The 18733-nt window shown below is 53.0% G+C and overlaps 10 protein-coding genes across 10 annotated transcripts; 5 read left to right on the forward strand and 5 right to left on the reverse strand.

Moving 5' to 3' along the window:
* Positions 1-706: 706 nt before the first annotated feature.
* On the reverse strand, positions 707-2630 carry NUU61_002124 (ATP-binding cassette family ATPase ARB1; the record flags this gene model as incomplete). The annotated part of the gene is made up of 2 exons (XM_056652706.1): positions 707-1975; positions 2043-2630. The coding sequence occupies 2 exons, from the start codon at positions 2628-2630 to the stop codon at positions 707-709; spliced, it is 1857 nt and encodes a 618-aa protein (XP_056513773.1).
* Positions 2631-3341: 711 nt separating this feature from the next.
* Positions 3342-4275, reverse strand: NUU61_002125 (HPP family protein; the record flags this gene model as incomplete). Its single annotated transcript, XM_056652707.1, has 2 exons — positions 3342-3920; positions 3985-4275. 2 exons carry the CDS (start codon positions 4273-4275, stop codon positions 3342-3344), a joined length of 870 nt encoding a protein of 289 aa, XP_056513774.1.
* A 735-nt stretch (positions 4276-5010) lies between these two features.
* Positions 5011-6096, reverse strand: NUU61_002126 (uncharacterized protein; the record flags this gene model as incomplete). The annotated part of the gene is made up of 1 exon (XM_056652708.1): positions 5011-6096. One exon carries the CDS (start codon positions 6094-6096, stop codon positions 5011-5013), a length of 1086 nt encoding a protein of 361 aa, XP_056513775.1.
* Positions 6097-6382: 286 nt separating this feature from the next.
* NUU61_002127 (putative NAD binding Rossmann fold oxidoreductase) lies at positions 6383-7727 on the reverse strand (the record flags this gene model as incomplete). The annotated part of the gene is made up of 5 exons (XM_056652709.1): positions 6383-6594; positions 6658-6745; positions 6803-7206; positions 7277-7372; positions 7445-7727. The coding sequence occupies 5 exons, from the start codon at positions 7725-7727 to the stop codon at positions 6383-6385; spliced, it is 1083 nt and encodes a 360-aa protein (XP_056513776.1).
* A 319-nt stretch (positions 7728-8046) lies between these two features.
* On the reverse strand, positions 8047-9049 carry NUU61_002128 (O-methyltransferase; the record flags this gene model as incomplete). The annotated part of the gene is made up of 2 exons (XM_056652710.1): positions 8047-8925; positions 8987-9049. 2 exons carry the CDS (start codon positions 9047-9049, stop codon positions 8047-8049), a joined length of 942 nt encoding a protein of 313 aa, XP_056513777.1.
* A 613-nt stretch (positions 9050-9662) lies between these two features.
* On the forward strand, positions 9663-11123 carry NUU61_002129 (uncharacterized protein; the record flags this gene model as incomplete). The annotated part of the gene is made up of 1 exon (XM_056652711.1): positions 9663-11123. The coding sequence occupies one exon, from the start codon at positions 9663-9665 to the stop codon at positions 11121-11123; it is 1461 nt and encodes a 486-aa protein (XP_056513778.1).
* A 729-nt stretch (positions 11124-11852) lies between these two features.
* NUU61_002130 (uncharacterized protein) lies at positions 11853-12908 on the forward strand (the record flags this gene model as incomplete). Its single annotated transcript, XM_056652712.1, has 3 exons — positions 11853-12017; positions 12087-12409; positions 12461-12908. The coding sequence occupies 3 exons, from the start codon at positions 11853-11855 to the stop codon at positions 12906-12908; spliced, it is 936 nt and encodes a 311-aa protein (XP_056513779.1).
* Positions 12909-13424: 516 nt separating this feature from the next.
* NUU61_002131 (uncharacterized protein) lies at positions 13425-14069 on the forward strand (the record flags this gene model as incomplete). The annotated part of the gene is made up of 1 exon (XM_056652713.1): positions 13425-14069. One exon carries the CDS (start codon positions 13425-13427, stop codon positions 14067-14069), a length of 645 nt encoding a protein of 214 aa, XP_056513780.1.
* Positions 14070-15803: 1734 nt separating this feature from the next.
* NUU61_002132 (uncharacterized protein) lies at positions 15804-16664 on the forward strand (the record flags this gene model as incomplete). The annotated part of the gene is made up of 1 exon (XM_056652714.1): positions 15804-16664. One exon carries the CDS (start codon positions 15804-15806, stop codon positions 16662-16664), a length of 861 nt encoding a protein of 286 aa, XP_056513781.1.
* A 34-nt stretch (positions 16665-16698) lies between these two features.
* Positions 16699-17273, forward strand: NUU61_002133 (uncharacterized protein; the record flags this gene model as incomplete). The annotated part of the gene is made up of 2 exons (XM_056652715.1): positions 16699-16928; positions 16985-17273. The coding sequence occupies 2 exons, from the start codon at positions 16699-16701 to the stop codon at positions 17271-17273; spliced, it is 519 nt and encodes a 172-aa protein (XP_056513782.1).
* Between the last annotated feature and the right edge of the window lie 1460 nt (positions 17274-18733).

Raw genomic sequence — 18733 nt, forward strand, 5'->3', positions numbered from 1 at the left:
CTGATTGCTGTAGGCTCAACTTCAACGCAGGATGTCTGCTCTCATCCATGGATATGTGTCCGAGTGGTTATTAGCGTCGGGTGTGTAGCTAGCATCGAATCTCCAACTATACTAGCCACATCCACATGAATTTACATTGCCTCTTATGTAGACACGGGGCATTGGATCGAACTCTTCATTGAGACCCAAAGGCTGGCATGCCCAGTCTAGTCATAGACGTAGATCTTATCTACAAGACACAGGGTCAGAGCGGCATCCCATAGATTCACCCAAGGACCAGGCGACTAGGTACTCTATATGAAGCAAGATATGCATGGCAAGGCAGGAAAGAAAAGAATAAAAAGGTAAACCAGCAACAAGCAGGTTGTTATAATCGAGAGTAGTAGGGGGGGATGGGTGTCATGACAGCGAAAACCTGAAGTCCAACCTGTCCAATGCTCAAGATCTAGACAGCAAGAAAACAAGGTCCAACACAACCAACGATCTAGCTAGAGCAACAGAACAAAAAGAAAACAACAAAAGACACACAAAAAGATCATCCATTGAGCCCATCCCATCCATTCCAAGGAACTTTTATTTAACCCCCGCGGAAACCCATTTTTGTGTTGTCCCCGCGGACAATTGTATTCCTTCAATCCTCATCTAGCATTTCGTCGTCATAGAAAAGAAAAAGGGGGAAAATGACAAAAGAGAAGTAGCCAGTACTTTAGACGGCACCAGCCGACAGCATCTTGTTGCGCAGGTGGTTCTTGTACTGGCCGATGCTGCCGTCCCAGCGGCGCACGGTCTTGTGCTCGCAAACCATGATATCCTTGGCGATCTTGTCAAGCAGACGGAAGTCGTGGGAGACCACAACAACACCACCACTGTACGCGTTGATAGCGTCAGCCAGGGAGTCAATGGTGGGGATATCGAGACCATTAGTAGGCTCGTCCAGCAGAATCATGTTAGGCGATTCGATGGCCAGCAGGGCGAACACGATGCGGCTCTTCTGACCCTCGGACAGGGTACCCATCAAAGCAGTCTGACCCTCACCGCTGAGACCGTAGCGGCCCAGCTGCTGGCGCCAGTACTGATAGTCCTGGGACTTCTCGGGGAACTTGTCACGGACAAATTCGAGGGAAGACTTGGTCAAGTCGAGCTGCTCCGCGGAGTGCTGGCTGTACATGCCCAGCTTAAGGTGTGTGTGACGGCTGACACGACCACCAATCGGGCTCAGCTTGCCGGTCATCAAGCGCAGCAAGGTCGACTTGCCGACACCGTTGGGGCCGACCAGGGCAGTTCGGGAGTCCATGTCGACACCGAAGTCAAGGTGCTCGTAGAGGGAGTCCTCCCACTTGCCCGAGTAGGAGAAGCTGACATCGTCGAAGGACAAAACGGGAGGGGGAAGCTTGTCGACTTCGGCGAAACGGAAGGTGAAGACACGGTCAGGGATGACCGGCTGGATGAAACCATCGGCCTCCATCTTGTCGAGGATCTTCTGGCGCGACTTGGCCTGACGCACCAAGTTGGCGTAGGTACCAGCCGAGGCAATGAACTTCTTGATGTGCTGGATTTCCTCCTGCTGCTTGTTGTAGGCCTTCATCTGGTTGGTCTCCTGCTCGGAGCGGGTCTTGTGGTACGAGTCGTAGTTACCACCGTAGTAGAGGAGCTGCTTCCCGCGCATGTCGATCATGTTGGTACAGACACCGTTCAGGAAGTCCATCGAGTGCGACACCAGCACCAGGGTGCGGTCCCACTTCTTCATGTACTCTTCCAGCCACACGCAGGCCTCGAGATCCAAGTGGGCGGTGGGGTCATCCAGCAGAAGCAGCGACGGCTTGACGAACAGGGCCTTGGCGAGGGCGACACGCATACGCCACCCACCGGACATGTCCTTGGTCTTCTTGTGGATGGTGGTCTTGTTAAAGCCCAAACCGGTCAAAATGAGCGAGGCACGGGTGTGGAAGGTGGACGGGTCCATCTTGTCCATGCGCTGTGCCCAGAGTCAGCTCTATAATTCAAAACTAAAGCATAAGATGAAGTAGTAGAGTATAACTTACGTCGTAAAGGTCCTCCAGGATGGGGCTCTCGGGGCCGTGGTGCTCCAGAATCTCCTCGGCCTTCTTTTCCATCCCGTCCAGCTGTTCTTGGGCCTGGCTGACGACCCACTCCAGAGCACCGAGGTCACTGGGAGGTGCACCCTCGTTCAGAAGGTATATATCAATGTGTTCGGGAATGGGGAACTCCCGCGAGTCGATAGACTTGAGCAGTGTGGACTTGCCACAGCCGTTCTCACCCAGCAGACCATAGCGACGGCCAAAGTTGAGTTCGAGGGTAGAGTCGGTAATAAGGACCTTACCGTGGAACACCAGCGAGGCCGAGGTGACCTTGGCGTCACGGGAAGAAGGCAGAGACGAAAGCACACCGGTGGTGACACGGTCCGACAGGCCGTGCTTGTCCATCTGTGCAGTGAGCTTCTCGACTTCCTTCATCTTGGCATCGGTGGTGGCGGGTTGCTCCTCTTGGGGTAAGGGGTTGCCATCGGCGTCAAGAACGGGAGTTTCATCGCCCTTGTCGCCCTTCTTGCCCTTCTTCTTGCCGTCGTCGGCACGCTTGGCCATACGAGCAGCCTTAGAGGCGGAAACCATGTTGGCGGTGAGACGAGTTGTGATGAGATAGGGGAAAGAAGAAAGGAGAGGGGGGAGAGGAAAGGAAAGAAAGACGGAGATAGGCGACCAGAAGCAAACTCGGTCGAAGAGATTGAAGGCAGAGAAATGCAAAAAAAAGGATGAGTGGATCGAATGGCGGGGCGGAGGAAAATAGAGGGGCGAAACCTCGAGTGGAGCGTCTCAAGCCCTTATCGATAGAAAACGCTGGGAATTCTAATCCACGTCAGTGTGTCGGAGGGGCAAGTAAGAGATAGGATTAAAAAGCCACACACAGCTGACAGGATCTGACCTCGTTTAAGAGTGCCTCGAGATGAAAAATTGAACGCGCAGAACAAAAAAAAAAAAAAAAAAAACCCTTGCGGTGGGCCACAGTGGAGCAGCTGATTGGAGCTGAGACGTCACCGTGCGGTTGGGCACCGTGGAGGCCTGAGGCAGCATTTCGCCACTATATGTATGCCTCAGGCGTTGGATGGGTTTTGGAAGCCATGGATATTGGTGTGGTACCTTGGAGGTGAACTATAAGTATGAAAAGCTAATGCTTATACTTAGCAATTATTCATGGTAAAGTATCTTGACTCAAGAATCTCAATATCTTCATGGTCATTGATGTCCAATTAGAAGTAGCCTCAGCAAAGATAACGCACGTCACATGACAGCTGGGCCTCGTAAACATGGTCTCAACGCGCACAATCATATTCGCTCGCTAATTCTTTCTAGCACCTCTCGTTCCTCCGTCGACAAAAACATCCCATCCGGAACCAAGATATCCCCCCGCTCCAGCACCAGTCGTCGAGAAACGTCAGTCAGACTATCCTCGTAATGACTCGGCACGCTAGGGGCTTCCTTGTCCGGCGCCGTCTCGACATCCTGTGAAGGCCGAGAGAGAGGATGTGAAGTCCACCAATACAGTGGGAAACGACGCTGGATATTGTTCAGCACCAGAGCTGCCGCCTGCATAAGCGCAATGCCCAACAGCATAACCGGAATGAGATACCAGCCCAGTCCGACTGTCTGCGGGTGCGTGACCGCCAGCAGAGCCGTCGCGCCCGCCGGCGGGTGGACGGCATTGATGAGGACCATGACTGCGGTGGTGATGCCGCAGGCGAGGGCACCCCCGAGCTCGGTGTAGGCCTCGGCATGCGAGTTCAGAGCAAACAGCTTTGCGATCCCGACTCCGACGACGCAGGCGATAATCTGGCTCACGATTGCATTGCGGGGCTGCGCGAAGGGCGATTCGATGGCGCAGAATTCAAGCACCGCGGCTGCACCCTGGGTTGGGTTGATAGTCAGCATTGATCCATCCGTGGGATGTGATATCAGGAAGCGAACTTACAAAACTGCCAACTATTGTCGGCGCATCGCGAGCCTCAAAGGATGGCACACGCTTCGAGACCTCGGACACTAATGCCACGCCACAAAAGGCGCCCACCAGCGACCAAAACGCAACCACGATGTTCCCGAGAGGTGCAGGCGGTGTCTCTCGATGGCCCAGCATATAAGCCAGAGGCCGAGGGATCAAGTGCCACCGGGGTGCCGGAATGAACGGATTCAAGACGCGATCAATATCCAGATGCCAGCCCGAAACACGGGACAGGGCCACGGGCCCATGCGGTGACTGCGTCATGACACACGAAGCCCACGACAGCCGAGAGGCTAGCCCCGAGAATCAGGGATGCATTTATACCGGAGTACCTGACTATGACCAGCAGGGGTGGAGAAAAGGTTCCAAAAAGAAAGGAAACAGAAGAAAGGGGATTCAACCCTACAAAACCCTCACCTGCCGTCTGTGCCGGGGGCTCATCCGTGCGGGCTCAGGCGCAATTCGAGTGTTTCTCCGCGGATACAGGCCTGACCCAGCAGGCATGCGTGAATAACTCCAATTTCTCGACATTCTTTCCACTCGGGCCATTTGCATTTGGTAACAGAAACTGCTTGTGGTTTAGTGGCTTGGCATCGCGTCACTGGCGATCATGACTCAGTTCTACAGTTCCTGGACAGTTTTATAGATGCAAGGATATAGTAGAGTATAGTATATACTCCCCGTATATTGGAAGTGAAAATGAACTAAATAGGGAGAGTTTGACGTGGCTTGAAATGGTAGAAGCCGGTGTTCCCGTACGTCATTCTACCCGCCGATCCGCATGTATAGGGCTGAGCATCGGAGAAAACAGCACAAGGGATCTATGGAAAGGCAATAAAAATAAGAGAAGACCCATAAAAAGAATTCATGGATGTTACAATAGCCCATAGCATGTTCCAAGCGTGCAGAAATCTATAAAATAAACTATAAGAACATAGCATAGTTATAGCGTAGTATATACTCCCAGACCCAACGAGAACAACTTTAAGTATATCCTCTTCAAGAGCCCCCAACATCCCTCAAATGTACACCCCCATCAAGCTGCATAGGCAAATCCACACACCAAGCCCGCGGAAACTCCATCCCCCACCTCGCCATCTGAGCCCGCAAGTCACCCTCATGCCCAGGAACAACATTCACAAAGATCCGGTCCCCATGCGATCTAGGCTCCGAATGCACCGCGCCCTCGTCCTCGCCCACCCGAAAAAACACACACTGGCCCGGCTGCGCCTGCACGATGCTCTGCTGGCCCAGCTCGGCGGCGAGACGCGCCCGCACCGACTCTGCTGCCGTGGCGCAGCCCACGCAGCAGACGGACAGACACACGTGGCCGGGGTTCGCGGCACGGGCGGCGTCTTTGGCGGTGCGTTGGGCGTTGCGCGCTAGCGGGCCTGTTCCCGGGGCCATGAAGAGCGTGCCTGGGCCGAGGAGGGTGGTGGCCAGTTTCCAGTTCGGGGGGTTGGTGCTCGGGGCGATGATCTGGGCGGGGGTAGTGGAGAGGAATTGGGGGTCGTCGGGTAGAATGCTGGGGTTTTCTATTTCAGATTGTTGTTGTTGTTGTTTTTGTCGTGGCCGGGGGTGGTGGTATTCATTGTGTTCTTGGTATTTTTGCTGGTGCTGGCTTCGGCTGTGCAGACCCCATCGAGATAACTGCGGGGGTAAAGAAAACGATGCCAGTCGAGACGTGCGCCGTCGCCGAGTGGGTTGTGATGATGATGATGATGATGATGATGGCGGCGGACTAAAGAAAAGGTCATCCGTGTGCCATCGCGGCACATCGAACTCGTGCGACCCTTGGCTGGCACGGATCGTGAGCCAGTAATGGGAGAGGCCGTTGGCAGCCAGGAACTCGTGCACGAAGCCCAGAAATGCACAGAGCGGGGCCAGGACAGACCCCTTCACCGTAGCGTGGGCCCAGGTGTTGAACGAGGCGGGCAGGCTACATGGGTCGAGACTCAAGAGGGGACCACAGTAAGTCCATGAGGAGGATATGTTGAGCGTGACCGGGTCTATAGACGGGGGTGGATGGTCGGACTGAGAAGAATACGAGAGAAGTTGGAAATCGGGGAGGAGGTTGGCGTCCATGGCGAGAGACTTTCAACCTTGGAATCCTCAGAGTGCAGTCACAACAAGAATGCCTCGCATTGATAAGAAAAGGCCCCCCAGAAGCAGATCAATGATCCACCGGGTCGGGCAGCAAATTGGGGCCGATTCTTGTCAGCCTTTTGTTTTCTTTGTAAGACCAAGTGGGGGGAGTCAGCATCTACTTGCATACGCCCGGTGGATTCTACGCAGTCTTCCAGGGATATGGCTGATCGTAATCTCGTCACTTTTATTCTCGAACTATTCGATTCTTCCAAGTTTCTCTCCCTTAGACATCCAGTGTCCGACCAGTCTGGGAGCTCTCGCGAGCTAACTCAATCAACCGGATAACCTCACGGGCCTCCGCGCCACTGGCAGGCAGTTGCCCCTCGCCGCCGAGAGCCCGCGCAAGCTTGCGGTAGTACTCGGTGTAGGTCGGGGGTTCGACGGTGGGGACAATCTCCTTGACGGGGTTGCCGTTCTGAATGGTCGTCAGAGTACCTGGGTTCAGTCAGTAAAAAATTTTGAACACCTTCAACACAACGACACGGGGCAAACACCGACCGTATCGCTCGCTCGGCTCACGGCCATAGCCATTATCAGCGGGCATGACGCCAGCCTTGAGCTGGTCCTCCTGGATATCGAGATGGAACTGACGAAACTAGTGAGCACAAGCACAAACCGTACACTGGGCACAGAACCCGTTTACCTTCTTGAAGCTGCCCTTCTCACCGCGAACCCAGAATCGCAGTTGCTCTTCCTCGGGGCTGACTACGGTCGCCTTCGCCGTGACCAGCGTGCCGTTGGCATAGTGCAGCAGCACCGTGAAGGTGTCCTCGAATCCCGACGAGTTGACCTCGCGGCTGGACCCAATGAACCCAGTCACCCGCTTCGGTAGACCCAGCAAGTGCACCGCCTGATCCAGCAGATGGGTTCCGAGGTCGTACACCGCAGAACCACCAGGGATCACCTTGTTCTTCCACTTCGAGGCATCGGCGGCCGGCTCTTCGGGACGGTGACGGTCAAAGTGGGTTTCGAATTCGGAGATGCGGCCGAGCGATCCGTTCTTGACGAGCTTGGAGAGGGTCACGAAGTCGGCGTCCCAGCGACGGTCTACGAGTGAACGCGTCAGAGAAAAGAAGAGAAGAGATCAAGCAGGAATCAGGAATTGCGAGTGACATACTCTGGAACACGGCCAGCAGCTTGTTCTGCTTCTGGGAAATGGCGACAAGCTCGTCGGCTTCCTTGGTGGTGGGGGTGAAGGGCTTCTCGCAGACCACTGTGTACAGCGCATCAGCCACATGCTATATTTCCACGCCAGTACTTTACTTTCATATTTCCAGTCACCTACCGTGTTTGCCAGCCTCCAGCGACAACTTCGTCAAGGCAAAGTGGGAATCCGGGGCCGTCGTGATGATCACCACGTCGACAGCCGGGTCCTTGACCAGCTCCTCGGTGGTGCGGTATGACTTGATGCCCGGGTGATCCTTCTCAGCATCGTCATCGGGCTTGGGGGTGCGCTGCACCACAGCGTGGAACTTGAGTTCGGGGACCTGCTGGACGAAGGGGATGTGAAAGATCTTTGCGCTGAAGCCGTAGCCCACGATACCAACGTTCCAAGTCTTGGTGGCCATGATGAGAGATGTAAAGAGAAAGGGTACAATGCGGGACCAGTGAAAGACCGGGCAGCGAGGCTCTTTAAATCACGGATTTCGGCCACCGATGCGGGGGAAGGTCCTGGCGACGGCAACGTTTGGGTCGGGCGGGGCAAATGCCGGTCGACGCGGAGTTTCGGTCTCCCGTGGCGTTCGATCCAACACTCCCCGAAGTACGGCAGTATAGGTGACGCATGGTCAATTGTGATTGATAATCAAAAAGTGTCATTCTCTACGGTCTTGTTGCAAGTATTCTGGCGGCTTGACCCGCTGAGCAGTTCCACCCTCATCTCCGAATCTACACATCCTGCACCCCCACGCATCTAGTGACCTCGATTGCGTCCTGCAAAACCCAATGGTTAGTAATATGACTCATTCCAAGGCTGCGGCGCAGATTACTCAAAACGGGTAATTCATGGATACTCACCTGGGACCCCTCGGGCTGTCGGAGTTGGCTCTGGTAGACCAAGTTAGGGTAGCCGACATAGTCAAAAGTGGGCACGGCATTCTTGCCCATGTAGGATTGAACGGTGCGTTCGGGGATACCAGCCGTGTTGTATCCCTGGGTCGGTCCCTTCTGAGCCGCCTCGCGCTTCTGCTCGACCGTGCTGCGGACATACTCCAAGTACGGCGGGTTACCGGGATAGATGACGTTGTCAGCCGCGAGCACCGAGCCGGGCACAATCATGCCATGATGCTCACACAGCTTGAGGTCGGTGGTATAGGCGGGCTTATAGTGGTCAATAAACAAGAGCTCGATCTGCTTGACCGCGCCCTGGGTGAACAGCTTGTGCAGCGACTGATCGCTGCGGCCAACAAGAATGCGCACAAAGTCACGCAGCCCGGCCAGTTCTACGAGCATGTTGGCAATGGCCGCCCATTCCGGGTTCAGCTCCAGACTCAGGTAGCGCTCGCCGCCATTGCGCCGCACGGCATCGCCGAACAGGATGGCCGAGTAGCCCACGTAGCAGCCGAGCTCGATCATCGTCTTCGGCTTGATCTGGTCGATCAAGTCCGTGACGATCTGGCCCTTTGCGGACCCGACATTCATGAAGTGGTAGTCCTTTTCAAATTCATGGATGAGATCGAGCACCTTCTGCGGGTATCCTCGGATCTCGTCGATGTTGGGCTGGTCGTAGATGAAATGCAGCAGCTTCATCTCTCGGCCCGCTTCGCGCTATTTTATTGAGTCAGTGTTAGTTCCCTGGATCATATAGATCTGTGTGTCCTAGACTCACCGAGCGTTCCCCTGGGCCGGGATGCGGAGGTGGGGAGGACGGTTGATCTTCTTTCACAGACATCGTCACAGAAGTTGGGGGAGAAATTGAGGGAGAAATTCGATGCAATTAGCGACGTAGTTTGGAAAGTAGAGTAGTGCGCAATATAAAGCAAGACAATATAGTCCGTTTTATATGCGGAGCTGGTTCCGTTCTTTGCCTCGGAGATAAGTACTGAGACGAGCAACACGCTGACGGGTCATGACAGTGCCCAGGTGGACCCGTGGAATGGCATCGCACTGTTCCTCGTACGAGGTCCGTACTAGATCCATCGATGTTCGGACACACCCATCGATAAAGCCTGTTCGGGCAATTCAGGCCGAGCAGGAATGATCTGATAAAATAAAAAACAAAACCCCTCGAGAACCTGATCCCTTACAGTTTAGTGTGAGAACTGATCGTCTTTGATGTCAGACTCGACCATCCGAGGTCTGCGTTGTACAGCGAACGTGATCTGCAGGGAGTGTCGATCGCCCCCTCCTTGCAACTTCAACTCTCTCAGATACTTCACGGGCACCGGATTCCCGAAGCATTCCACAGGATGTCCTAGCGTCCTTCTTCGGCCGGAATCCCCTCGCGCTCACCCTGTCGCCCCAAAGACCGAATGCGTGCCGGGGGTGCCCAAGCCTTTGCGACAATGGCAGTTCGGGCGGTCGGACAACGCCTTGGCATGAGATCCATCGGCCCCATCTCAACACAGGCTCTAACGCGCGTGGCCTGGCATCTATGCCGCATCTTTGTCTCGCTCTCGCTGCTGTGGGTCGACAATACGATCCTGCTGATTGTCGGGTGCCTAGCTCGTCTCCGCCGGATCGTCAGCCGGCGACAGGCCACACTACGAAATGTTCGGTTCTATCCCAAGTCGGTCCTCGTTACTGGAATTGGCACGCCGTCTGGCTTAGCCCTTGCGCGGGCCTGGGAGGCAGAAGGTCACCGCGTCGTGGGTGCCGATGTCGCCGATCTGGACCTCCCCGTGCGCTCGGGTGGGAGCATGTCTAAGACCCTGGTGGCCTTCTACCGCGTCCCCAAGGATCACTACATCTCTAGGCTGCTGGATATCATCCATCGCGAGAAGGTCGATGTGTGGATCCCGTGCTCGCCCAAGGCCAACGTGATCGAGGATGCCACGGCCCGGCAGGTTATCGAGAGTCGCACGAACTGCAAGTGCATCACCTTCGATGTCGAGTTGACGGCCTGTTTTGTTCAACCAGAATCCTTTCGGCGGTGGGTGGCAGAGAGGGATCTGCCTGTGGTGGAACGTCATCAGGTGCAGTCGCGCGACTCTGTGCACAAGATCTTGCACCGCTCGCCGACCAAATCCTATCAGATGCGCCGTCTTGGGTTCGATGAGTCGGCCGTCATCTTGCCGAAACGCACTCTCAGCAAGACTTACACTAGGGTGAGCGAGATTCAAATCTCCAAGGATCGTCCCTGGGTCCTGCAGCAGCAGCCCCGGCTGGGTGAGTTCATTGCAGACTTGCTGGTTGTGCGCGGCCATGTCCATGCCATCGGGATCCGGCCTGCCGGGGCTCGCTCTTCGCAGTTTGGCTCATCGCTACTGGATGAGGCTCTGGCCATGGCTATCCATCGACTCATGCAGCGCTTTGCCATGGCAGGCGGGGTTCGTATGACTGGCCATCTATCGGTCCGTCTTATGGTCGACCAAGAGTTTGATGCACACTCCGTGCGACATGCAATCCATATCGCTGGCTGTACTCCTGGTGCCGAGGTGATCGAGTACTTGTTTGACAATACCCCCCACTCTGTGGCTGGGTACCTGGCGGTGCTGTCCTCCGATCCCGTGGAGACGGCTGCCTGGCCGGCAAATGTGACCCGGTCATCTACGTCACGCCCAACGCTGGCATGGGCAGAGCAGGCTAGGGCCTTCCCTCTTCTCTCGTCCATTGCACCTTGGATTCTCCTTCCACAGGCGATCCGAGTCCTGCGAGTAGAAATTACCCCGTTTTTGTTCTGGAAGGACCCGCGGTTTTCGCCGGCGGATCCTCTCCCTTGGTGGTGGCATGTGCATGTTTACCAGCCGTTGCGAGAGGTCTGGCTGTTGATGAAGCAGAACCGAGAGTCAGGACTGGTGGGTTGAGGTGTATTTCTTTTCGGGATTTTATGAGTAATGAGAATATGACCAGAGAATTAAGAATTCGATTATACATCTATGGATGAATCCACGTTAGGTAAATAGTATAGTACTGTATGGAATACAGTGCATCTGAGTATATCTTCCTTGACTCGAGTTCTACCTTAGAATGGCCATGTCGATGAAGGATTTCGACGAAAAGCATTGCCTTTGTAGGCAAATGTTGCAGGATCGTGAACCGCTTACCAGCTGAAGCGATGACAGATCCACCGTGGCGGAGTTCCAGAAATAGCACGGGCTGTCGCCTGGGCGATCACACCGAAAAGCCCCCTTCGATAAGCTGAGCCTTGGGACAAACAAAGTCAGAGAGTGTGCAAAAAGCCTCACTGGCTTTCTCTTTCAATCTCACTTGACTTCAGACTTCTTCCGATCAACTTCTGCGACAGTCCTGCAACAGTGCGCCAAAACAGTCCCCGAGGCGTAGTGAGCCAAGAAACACTGCGCGTCCCCCGATCTCCAGTCCATTCCTCTCGTCCTCCTGAATTCAACCTTATCCTACCCGCCAAAACTTTTGTGTTAAGACTATTACCTTGTGTGCTGCTGTCCAACAAGCACACACAAAACTCCCTTCCGAGTCCGAGATTTCTACCGCCGTCGCCGTCGACCTTTGACGCTTCCTTTGCCGGGTGCCTTTCTGAGGGGTTGAACACACCCTTGCAGCCCTCCGACGTCAAAATGAAATTTCAACTCCAGCGACCGTCAGGCGGCAGCCTGGGCCGGACAAAAAACTTCATCCATTTCGCACAGGCACTGATCATCTTTGTCGCATGGGCCATGACCATCGCGATCTGGACCAAGGGCGATGGCATCGATGGGCGGACAGTGTGGTATTGGGTGCTGGTGAGTTTTCTCTTTCTTTTTGCGACATGAAGTCATCGCGAGTCGTCTCTAATATATGTCTTGTGGCAGTGTTGGTTCAGCATCCCCGGTCTGATCTACCTGGTCGCCGTGCCTATGTGGCCCCGAGCCCGGCGGTTCGGAAACGTCTACGCCTTCGCCAGCGTCGATCTCGTCTATGCTGTCCTGTGGTTCGCCGCTTGGGTCGCTTTGGCTTCGTACGTGGCCCAGGGCAAGGCCAAGGGCTCCAGCTCCAACGACTCGGACAAGAATAAGAGCAAGGACAAGAACAACAAGCGAGCCGGCGGATCCGGAACCTGTGATGACTGGGGGTATGGCAGCGCCAGCAAGTGCAATCTCAGCACGGCGACGACGATTATCGGCGTCGTGATCTTGTACGTGGACCACCTCCGTTTTTTGGACTCTTGTCATTAATATCTTCATAGTCTTCTTTTCGCCATCACCGCGTACATGTCTTTCCGCAACGTCATGCACTTCCGCCGCACCGGCACCCTCCCCGACGCTGTCTCTGACCCAACGTTCGCCGCCCAGTCCAAGGCCGCGTTCTCGTCCAACCCGGCCCACGACTTCGAGGAAGAGGAGGACGACTTCCGCTCGGGCCGTGGCGGCGGCATGAGTGCGCCCTCGCGGGGTGACCGCGACGAGGACTACGCCCTGCTCCACCAGAGCGAGGTCGACGATCTGAGCAACTCACACGGCCGCACCGCGATGCACGGCGCTTACGATCCCACGGCCCCCGCCCCCGGTGGCGTCCTCCACGACCATGACTACAACAATACGGGCTACGGTGGCGCGCACGGGCAGCACTATGCACCGACGGAGTATGCACCTCCGACAGATTATGGGTCCTCGCTGAGCGGGTACGGACGGTAAAAAGACGGGATCAATTGTGGGGTGAGGATATGGACGACAATGAATACCCCGCAAAATCGGGTCATTCTGCTTTTTGTGTTGATTTTTTTTTCTGCCTTGGACATGACCACGGAGCGGTGTTGGCCGGCGTATAGCTTTTTGTTTTTGAGAGTATTTGGCCTCTCCGAGGCGACGACTGTATGTTTGGACTTGAATTTGAGGCAAATAGATTTGACGGCGGTTCTGCCACCGCCTTCTCCCCGATCTGGACAACTTGGCTTGTCGATCGACCGCCACGGTTGAGTACACTTAACGTTCCCATTGATTCTTGTTTTGGCTAAGGCCACCTATCCTGTGAGTGTGCAGCCCCCAGACTGGCTAAGCGTGGAAGTGCCCTGGCCCGTGCGCATCGAATCCTCCACTCCCACATCGTCACGACGCTGACCGTCCAGGCAAAGACCACCCACTTGGAAGCTGTTCTTCGTCACAAAATCACCAAAAACCTGCCCCCCCCCCCCCCCCCCACTACCATCCAAAATGGCCAGTGAAATCGACATCTACAACCAATACCCCCTGCACCTGGACCCAGCCTCCAAAGCACTAAGCCTCCCCAGCTCCTCCGCCCAAACCGCCACGCAAACCACCACAATCAACACCGAGCTCCAAGAACTAAACCAGTTACACCGCGCCCTCATCAGCCTCGACAGCCCCAACATCCCACCGCCCCCGCTGCCCGTCAACCCGAAGCGCAGCGCACAGATCACCAAGCTGCGCGACAGCGCCAACGCCGCCTACCGCAAGTCCAACAACGCCGAGGCCGTGCGGCTGTACACGTATGCCATTGAGATGGCGCTCAGCCGGCCCGGGTGGGAGCCCGTGACGCTGGCGCGCGACGAGCTCGCGGGTCTGTATGCCAACCGCGCGCAGGCGCATATGGCGCAGCAGGCGTGGCCTGAGGGCTTGGTGGATTCCAAGGCTAGTGTTGATTCGAAGGGGGTGGGGAATGTTAAGGCTTGGTGGCGGCTGGCCAAGTGTCTTGCTGAAATGACTCGCTATGAGGAGGCTCGCTCGTTGGTGTTGAAGGCGCTGGAGATCGAGGGGCGGGAGTCGGATGGTGGGAAGGAGTTGTCGGGGTTGTTGGAGGATGTTGATCGTGCTTTGGAGCGTCCGGCTGCCTCTTAGATAGAGTGGGAGGACGGGGCTTGTTGGTTTTGTGTTTTCTGCTTCTGGCCTTGCATTGTACGTTTGTTGGCCTCGTTTTTTTTTTTTCTTCTTCTTTTTTTTGCTTGATGATTCCCTTTGTTGAACCTATCTTGGCGTTTCATGGGCGAATGCATTGATTCATTTCCTGTATGACTACTTAGGTCTTATTTTTTGCTTCCGAAGTTATAAAAGAAGAATACTGGCATATTCCTCGATTCTTTGGTGACAATCATGATCTGATCGGGGACCATAGCATTACTCTGGATTTTCGCTCTTGTTCCGAGAACCTTGGAAAGCTTTCCAGCTCATGTCACCGCGGACCCCACGATCATCGCATCCTTCTTGGCCTCCCTCTGGACAGTTTCGGGTGAGTCGCCGTCGAGTCAATCCGTCGACCCTGGCGAGAGCGGATCGACTAGACCGATATCTATCGGCTATTAGCCAATATAGGGTGTACATACGCTCGAATAGTCTGCAGCTTTGGGTTAGATTCTATATGAATAATTAATTAATTATGAGCAAGGATTACTCCGGTTTATTAGGGCCCTAACTCAAGATGATGACTAGCAGGAATTATTATTCCTTTAAGATAAACAAGGAAAGAAAGAAAACAGAACAATATCTCCTTGCCAGATACCCGATTTGCTTCATGAATCCATTGGGTATGTAGCTAGCTTTATTTCTTTAGTTCTGTTTTTTTTAACTGCCTTTACAACGTTCACAACGGCATCTCCGACCCAGTCAGTCTCTCTCTCTACCCGATGAATGTGCGGGTCAACGTGCAGTGGGGGCAGTTTTCGGCTTGTTTCCACTGGCTTAAAATTTGAAGCTTTTCTTCTAAATATGATATACTAATTAACGAAGTCAACTACAATTGCTGCCATTGCTGCTATCTATATATGGATGGTACTTCTAGTCTCTAGATAGTCAAATTCTCAATGTTTTCTGTTTGAAATCTTGGGTGTAGCTACGAGTCATCTAGGATCCACTGTATAGGCTCGAGTCATGAAGGTCCTTCTACTGTAGGCTTACTTCTTAAGTAGACATCTAATAACTTTTTTGGCCCCCCCCCCCCGGGAGCAGTCTGCTACATCTGCTTGTATTATAAAAAGATGTTGTCCTAGCCCTCGAATGCTGCCTCTTTGTTATTCTTTTCCCGTTCTCATCCGCAAATCCAAATCCAAACCCAAACCCCAAGTCACCAATTGTCTTGTGATACGACTATCCAATATCAAACTCCTCGCTAGCCTTGGTCTTGTTTTCTTTGCTGCGGGCGCTTTGGCAGAAGACCTCGGGAAGTCATTTCTCCAACCACACACATACATACACACACATGTATATATAAACTTCCCGTTTTATAATACTAACAAACCACTCACTCTAGACTCATCTCCCGGTTGCGGTCATGGAGAGAAAATGCAGGTGTTTGTTGGGGTATCTGCAATGCAGACACCGGGGAGCTATCCCCTAACCATGGAGAGTGGAATACTAGCCTAGGCACGGTGGGGGCAAGTCTTGGCCTACATCGGCGCCCTCGAAGGTCCCTAAGTGACTCGATTAACATTCAGGCTCCTATTCTATCTATACCAACCTAAAAAGAAACCATTAAGAAAAAGTTCAACTCCAGCAGCTGTCATTGCTGTCATATATAGCCCTTTATGTCATCGCTAGTGAGCCTAGCCCTTTCCACTACGAGATATCCTGCTAATTTCCATGGTACCCTCGGGGTGCTACGAGTCATGTAGGATCTTCAATATTTCCCTTCAGATGACCTACAAAATCGGCTCTGCTATTATACGCTTTCCTTTACCTGGTGCTACCATGTTCCCCGAAGAAAAGCTTCAATGTGAAGTCGCTATCATGCGATACATTTCTGACCAGACCTCAATCCCGGTGCCATTCATCTATCACTGGGGCTCAAAAGAATCATGTCCCCTGGAATTTGGCCCTTTTATTATCATGGAATATATCGAACATGACTCGAGCATGTACGATCTTCTTAATACCCTGGGGTGCCCGGACGATGCAAGAGGAAGGCTGAACCCCGATATCGACGAGGATAACCTCGGAGCTCTATATCGGGAGCTGGCTAGCGTTCTTCTAGAACTTTCAAAACCATCGTTCTCGCAGATCGGGTTCCTCGGCCAGATTGATGATTTCACTTGGGAGGTAACGAGTCGTCCTCCATCAGGCGTCAACGAGCTTATTCGAGTGGGCTCCCTACCTCAATCGAGTCTACCCAGCTACGAGACAATATTCGACTCAATGTCCTCATACTTCGAATTCCTTGCAGAACTTCACATCGCTCATCGCAAAAACCAAAGAAATGATGCGATCGAGTCTGCTGACGATTGCCGACGGAAGTTCGTCGCTAGACACCTCTTCCGAAAACTAGCGCATGAACGGAAGCTCACTGAGCGATGGGAACCATTCGACAAAGGCTCGTTCAAAATCTGGTGCGATGATTTCCGCCCAGCCAATGTTCTTGTCAATGATGCCAAGAAAATCGTGGGCATCATGGATCTTGAATTCACATACGCGGCTCCGATCGAATTTACCTACGCGTCGCCTTAGTGGCTCCTTCTCGAAAACCCCGAGTACTGGCCAGATGGTCTCGAGGATTGATTGGACCAAAGTGTTTTATCGCCGCCTTCAGACATTTCTCAAGGCGATGATCAGTTGTGAAGACGCCGCCATCAAGGAAGGTCGATTGACAGAAGATGAACGACTCTCTACTCCAATGCAAGAGAGCTGGGAGAGTGGTGACTTCTGGATTGCATACACTGCGAGGAACATCTTTGCCTTCGATTCGATATATTGGCAAGAAATTGATCAACGGTTTTTCGGACATGCCGATGATATCGAGGATGCGTGGAGAGACTTGGCCTCTTGAGTGAGAAAGACAAAGATGAGATGGTACTGCTTGTTGCACAGAAGCTCAAAGAGATGGAAAGCAGGATCCTGGCTTGGGACCCAGATGAATATACCCGGTCTCATATCGACATTGCGAAGACCTTTGCTGCCAAGAAGAACGGGAACGAAGATGAGAGACATATGGAAAGTGACGGCGTGGCTACTCCGAAGTCAGACGACTACGAGGCTTCAGTGCGTGGTATTGAGGCAAGGCCGGATGACACTGGTGCTCAGCAGATATCTGAAAGGCTGTCACGGCTTTCCACTTAAGTATCGTGGAGTTGGACCGATAAACAGATCTATAGGAGTTTGGGGGAGGAAGTACTCATAAGAAACACCAAAGACTGTCCTCGATGACACAGTTAGTAACCGAAAGATGGCAGTTAGTCGCAATTCATCCGCAGCTAGATCTAGCTCATCCGAACTGTTGTAGAATGCCTACAGTGAGGAATCCCAGATCCTCGAGGAATTTATGGTCACAATGGCTCTTGTACGTAACTGGCCGGGCGATGGAGCAAGTCCATAACTGCAAGATGGTGGAGTTTAGGGAACCTCTCAACAATCTTCTTTTTTTTTGGCTTCTCCACACAGCAGCCTTCTCTGACCTGTCATCCATGGTGAAAAATGTAAAAAGAAATTCGGGCTTGGGCGTAAATTTGGGGGCCAGGGCGTATTTTGGGAGGAGGGTTGGGGCCGAGGCGTAGTTTGTGGGTTCAAGGCGCCCTACAAAAGACGAGAAATTAAGAGAAATTAGAAGAAATTAGTTTCGACGCTAATACGAGTGAGGTTATACATACAGTATATCTTCTGCACAACCCTGGAAGGATTGCCTAGCTTGTGGAAGGATCTATATTGTCATATCATACAATCCCCCTTTACCGGAGTTGGTTAGAGAAGGGATTTATTCCTAGGGCTACGCTCTCTAAACATACCCAATTAACTCACTAGCCAATGAAAAGAATTATTATAAATACTGGTCATTCCGCGCCTATTTGATCTCTATCGTTTGTGTTCTTCCCTTCTTTCAAATCGTCATTTCTGACACACCGATGGCGCAAGTTTTCAGAGCATTTATTTTGTGGATTCTTGCACTCTCTGTCCATGCAGTTCCACGAGTAGATGTAGACTGTCTGGAGGCTGGGACAAGCTTCAACTTCATCCCCCGCGAGAACCAGCATCTTGGTACGGTAGCCGTGATCAGGTCTTCCTTGATCGATCTGTTCAAAATGCGTATGAGATGGCATACAGCGCGTACAATGCCCTTCGAATTCTCCAAAATCCTATTGTTAAATCCGACCGCGACAATCTCATATTCGCTCAGGCGGCGCGCAAATTGTGGAAGTTTTCATACTCAAACAACGGTCACCATATCATGGTCTCCCCTCCTGAGAGGAGACGACTTGATAAGCCTATTGGTAAGACTCCTCTTATAGATCCTAGGGTACTTTATGGCTAATAATAGAGTGCTCAATTTTCATGGACAGAGATCTATCGAAAAATCTTAAATTTTTTACTCGCTTCACGTCCTTACATATGGCTCAACTGGGGCGATAAAGACTTTCTCTGGGCCACCTCATTTAAGCAGGCTGGCATTTCAGCGCCTCCTAATAGTCCATTGAACAGATATAGCAATCCCGTTAGATGGCAGGGCTTTGATCCAGGTGAGCATCTTGTGACTCGGTTGCCTTGGGTAACCCGACTAATATATATATCCTCTATAGTCGAGATAG

This window comes from Penicillium alfredii (assembly GCF_028826965.1).
Source record: "Penicillium alfredii strain IBT 34128 chromosome Unknown utg000004l_segment0_segment0, whole genome shotgun sequence".
Taxonomy (NCBI): Eukaryota; Fungi; Ascomycota; class Eurotiomycetes; order Eurotiales; family Aspergillaceae; genus Penicillium; species Penicillium alfredii.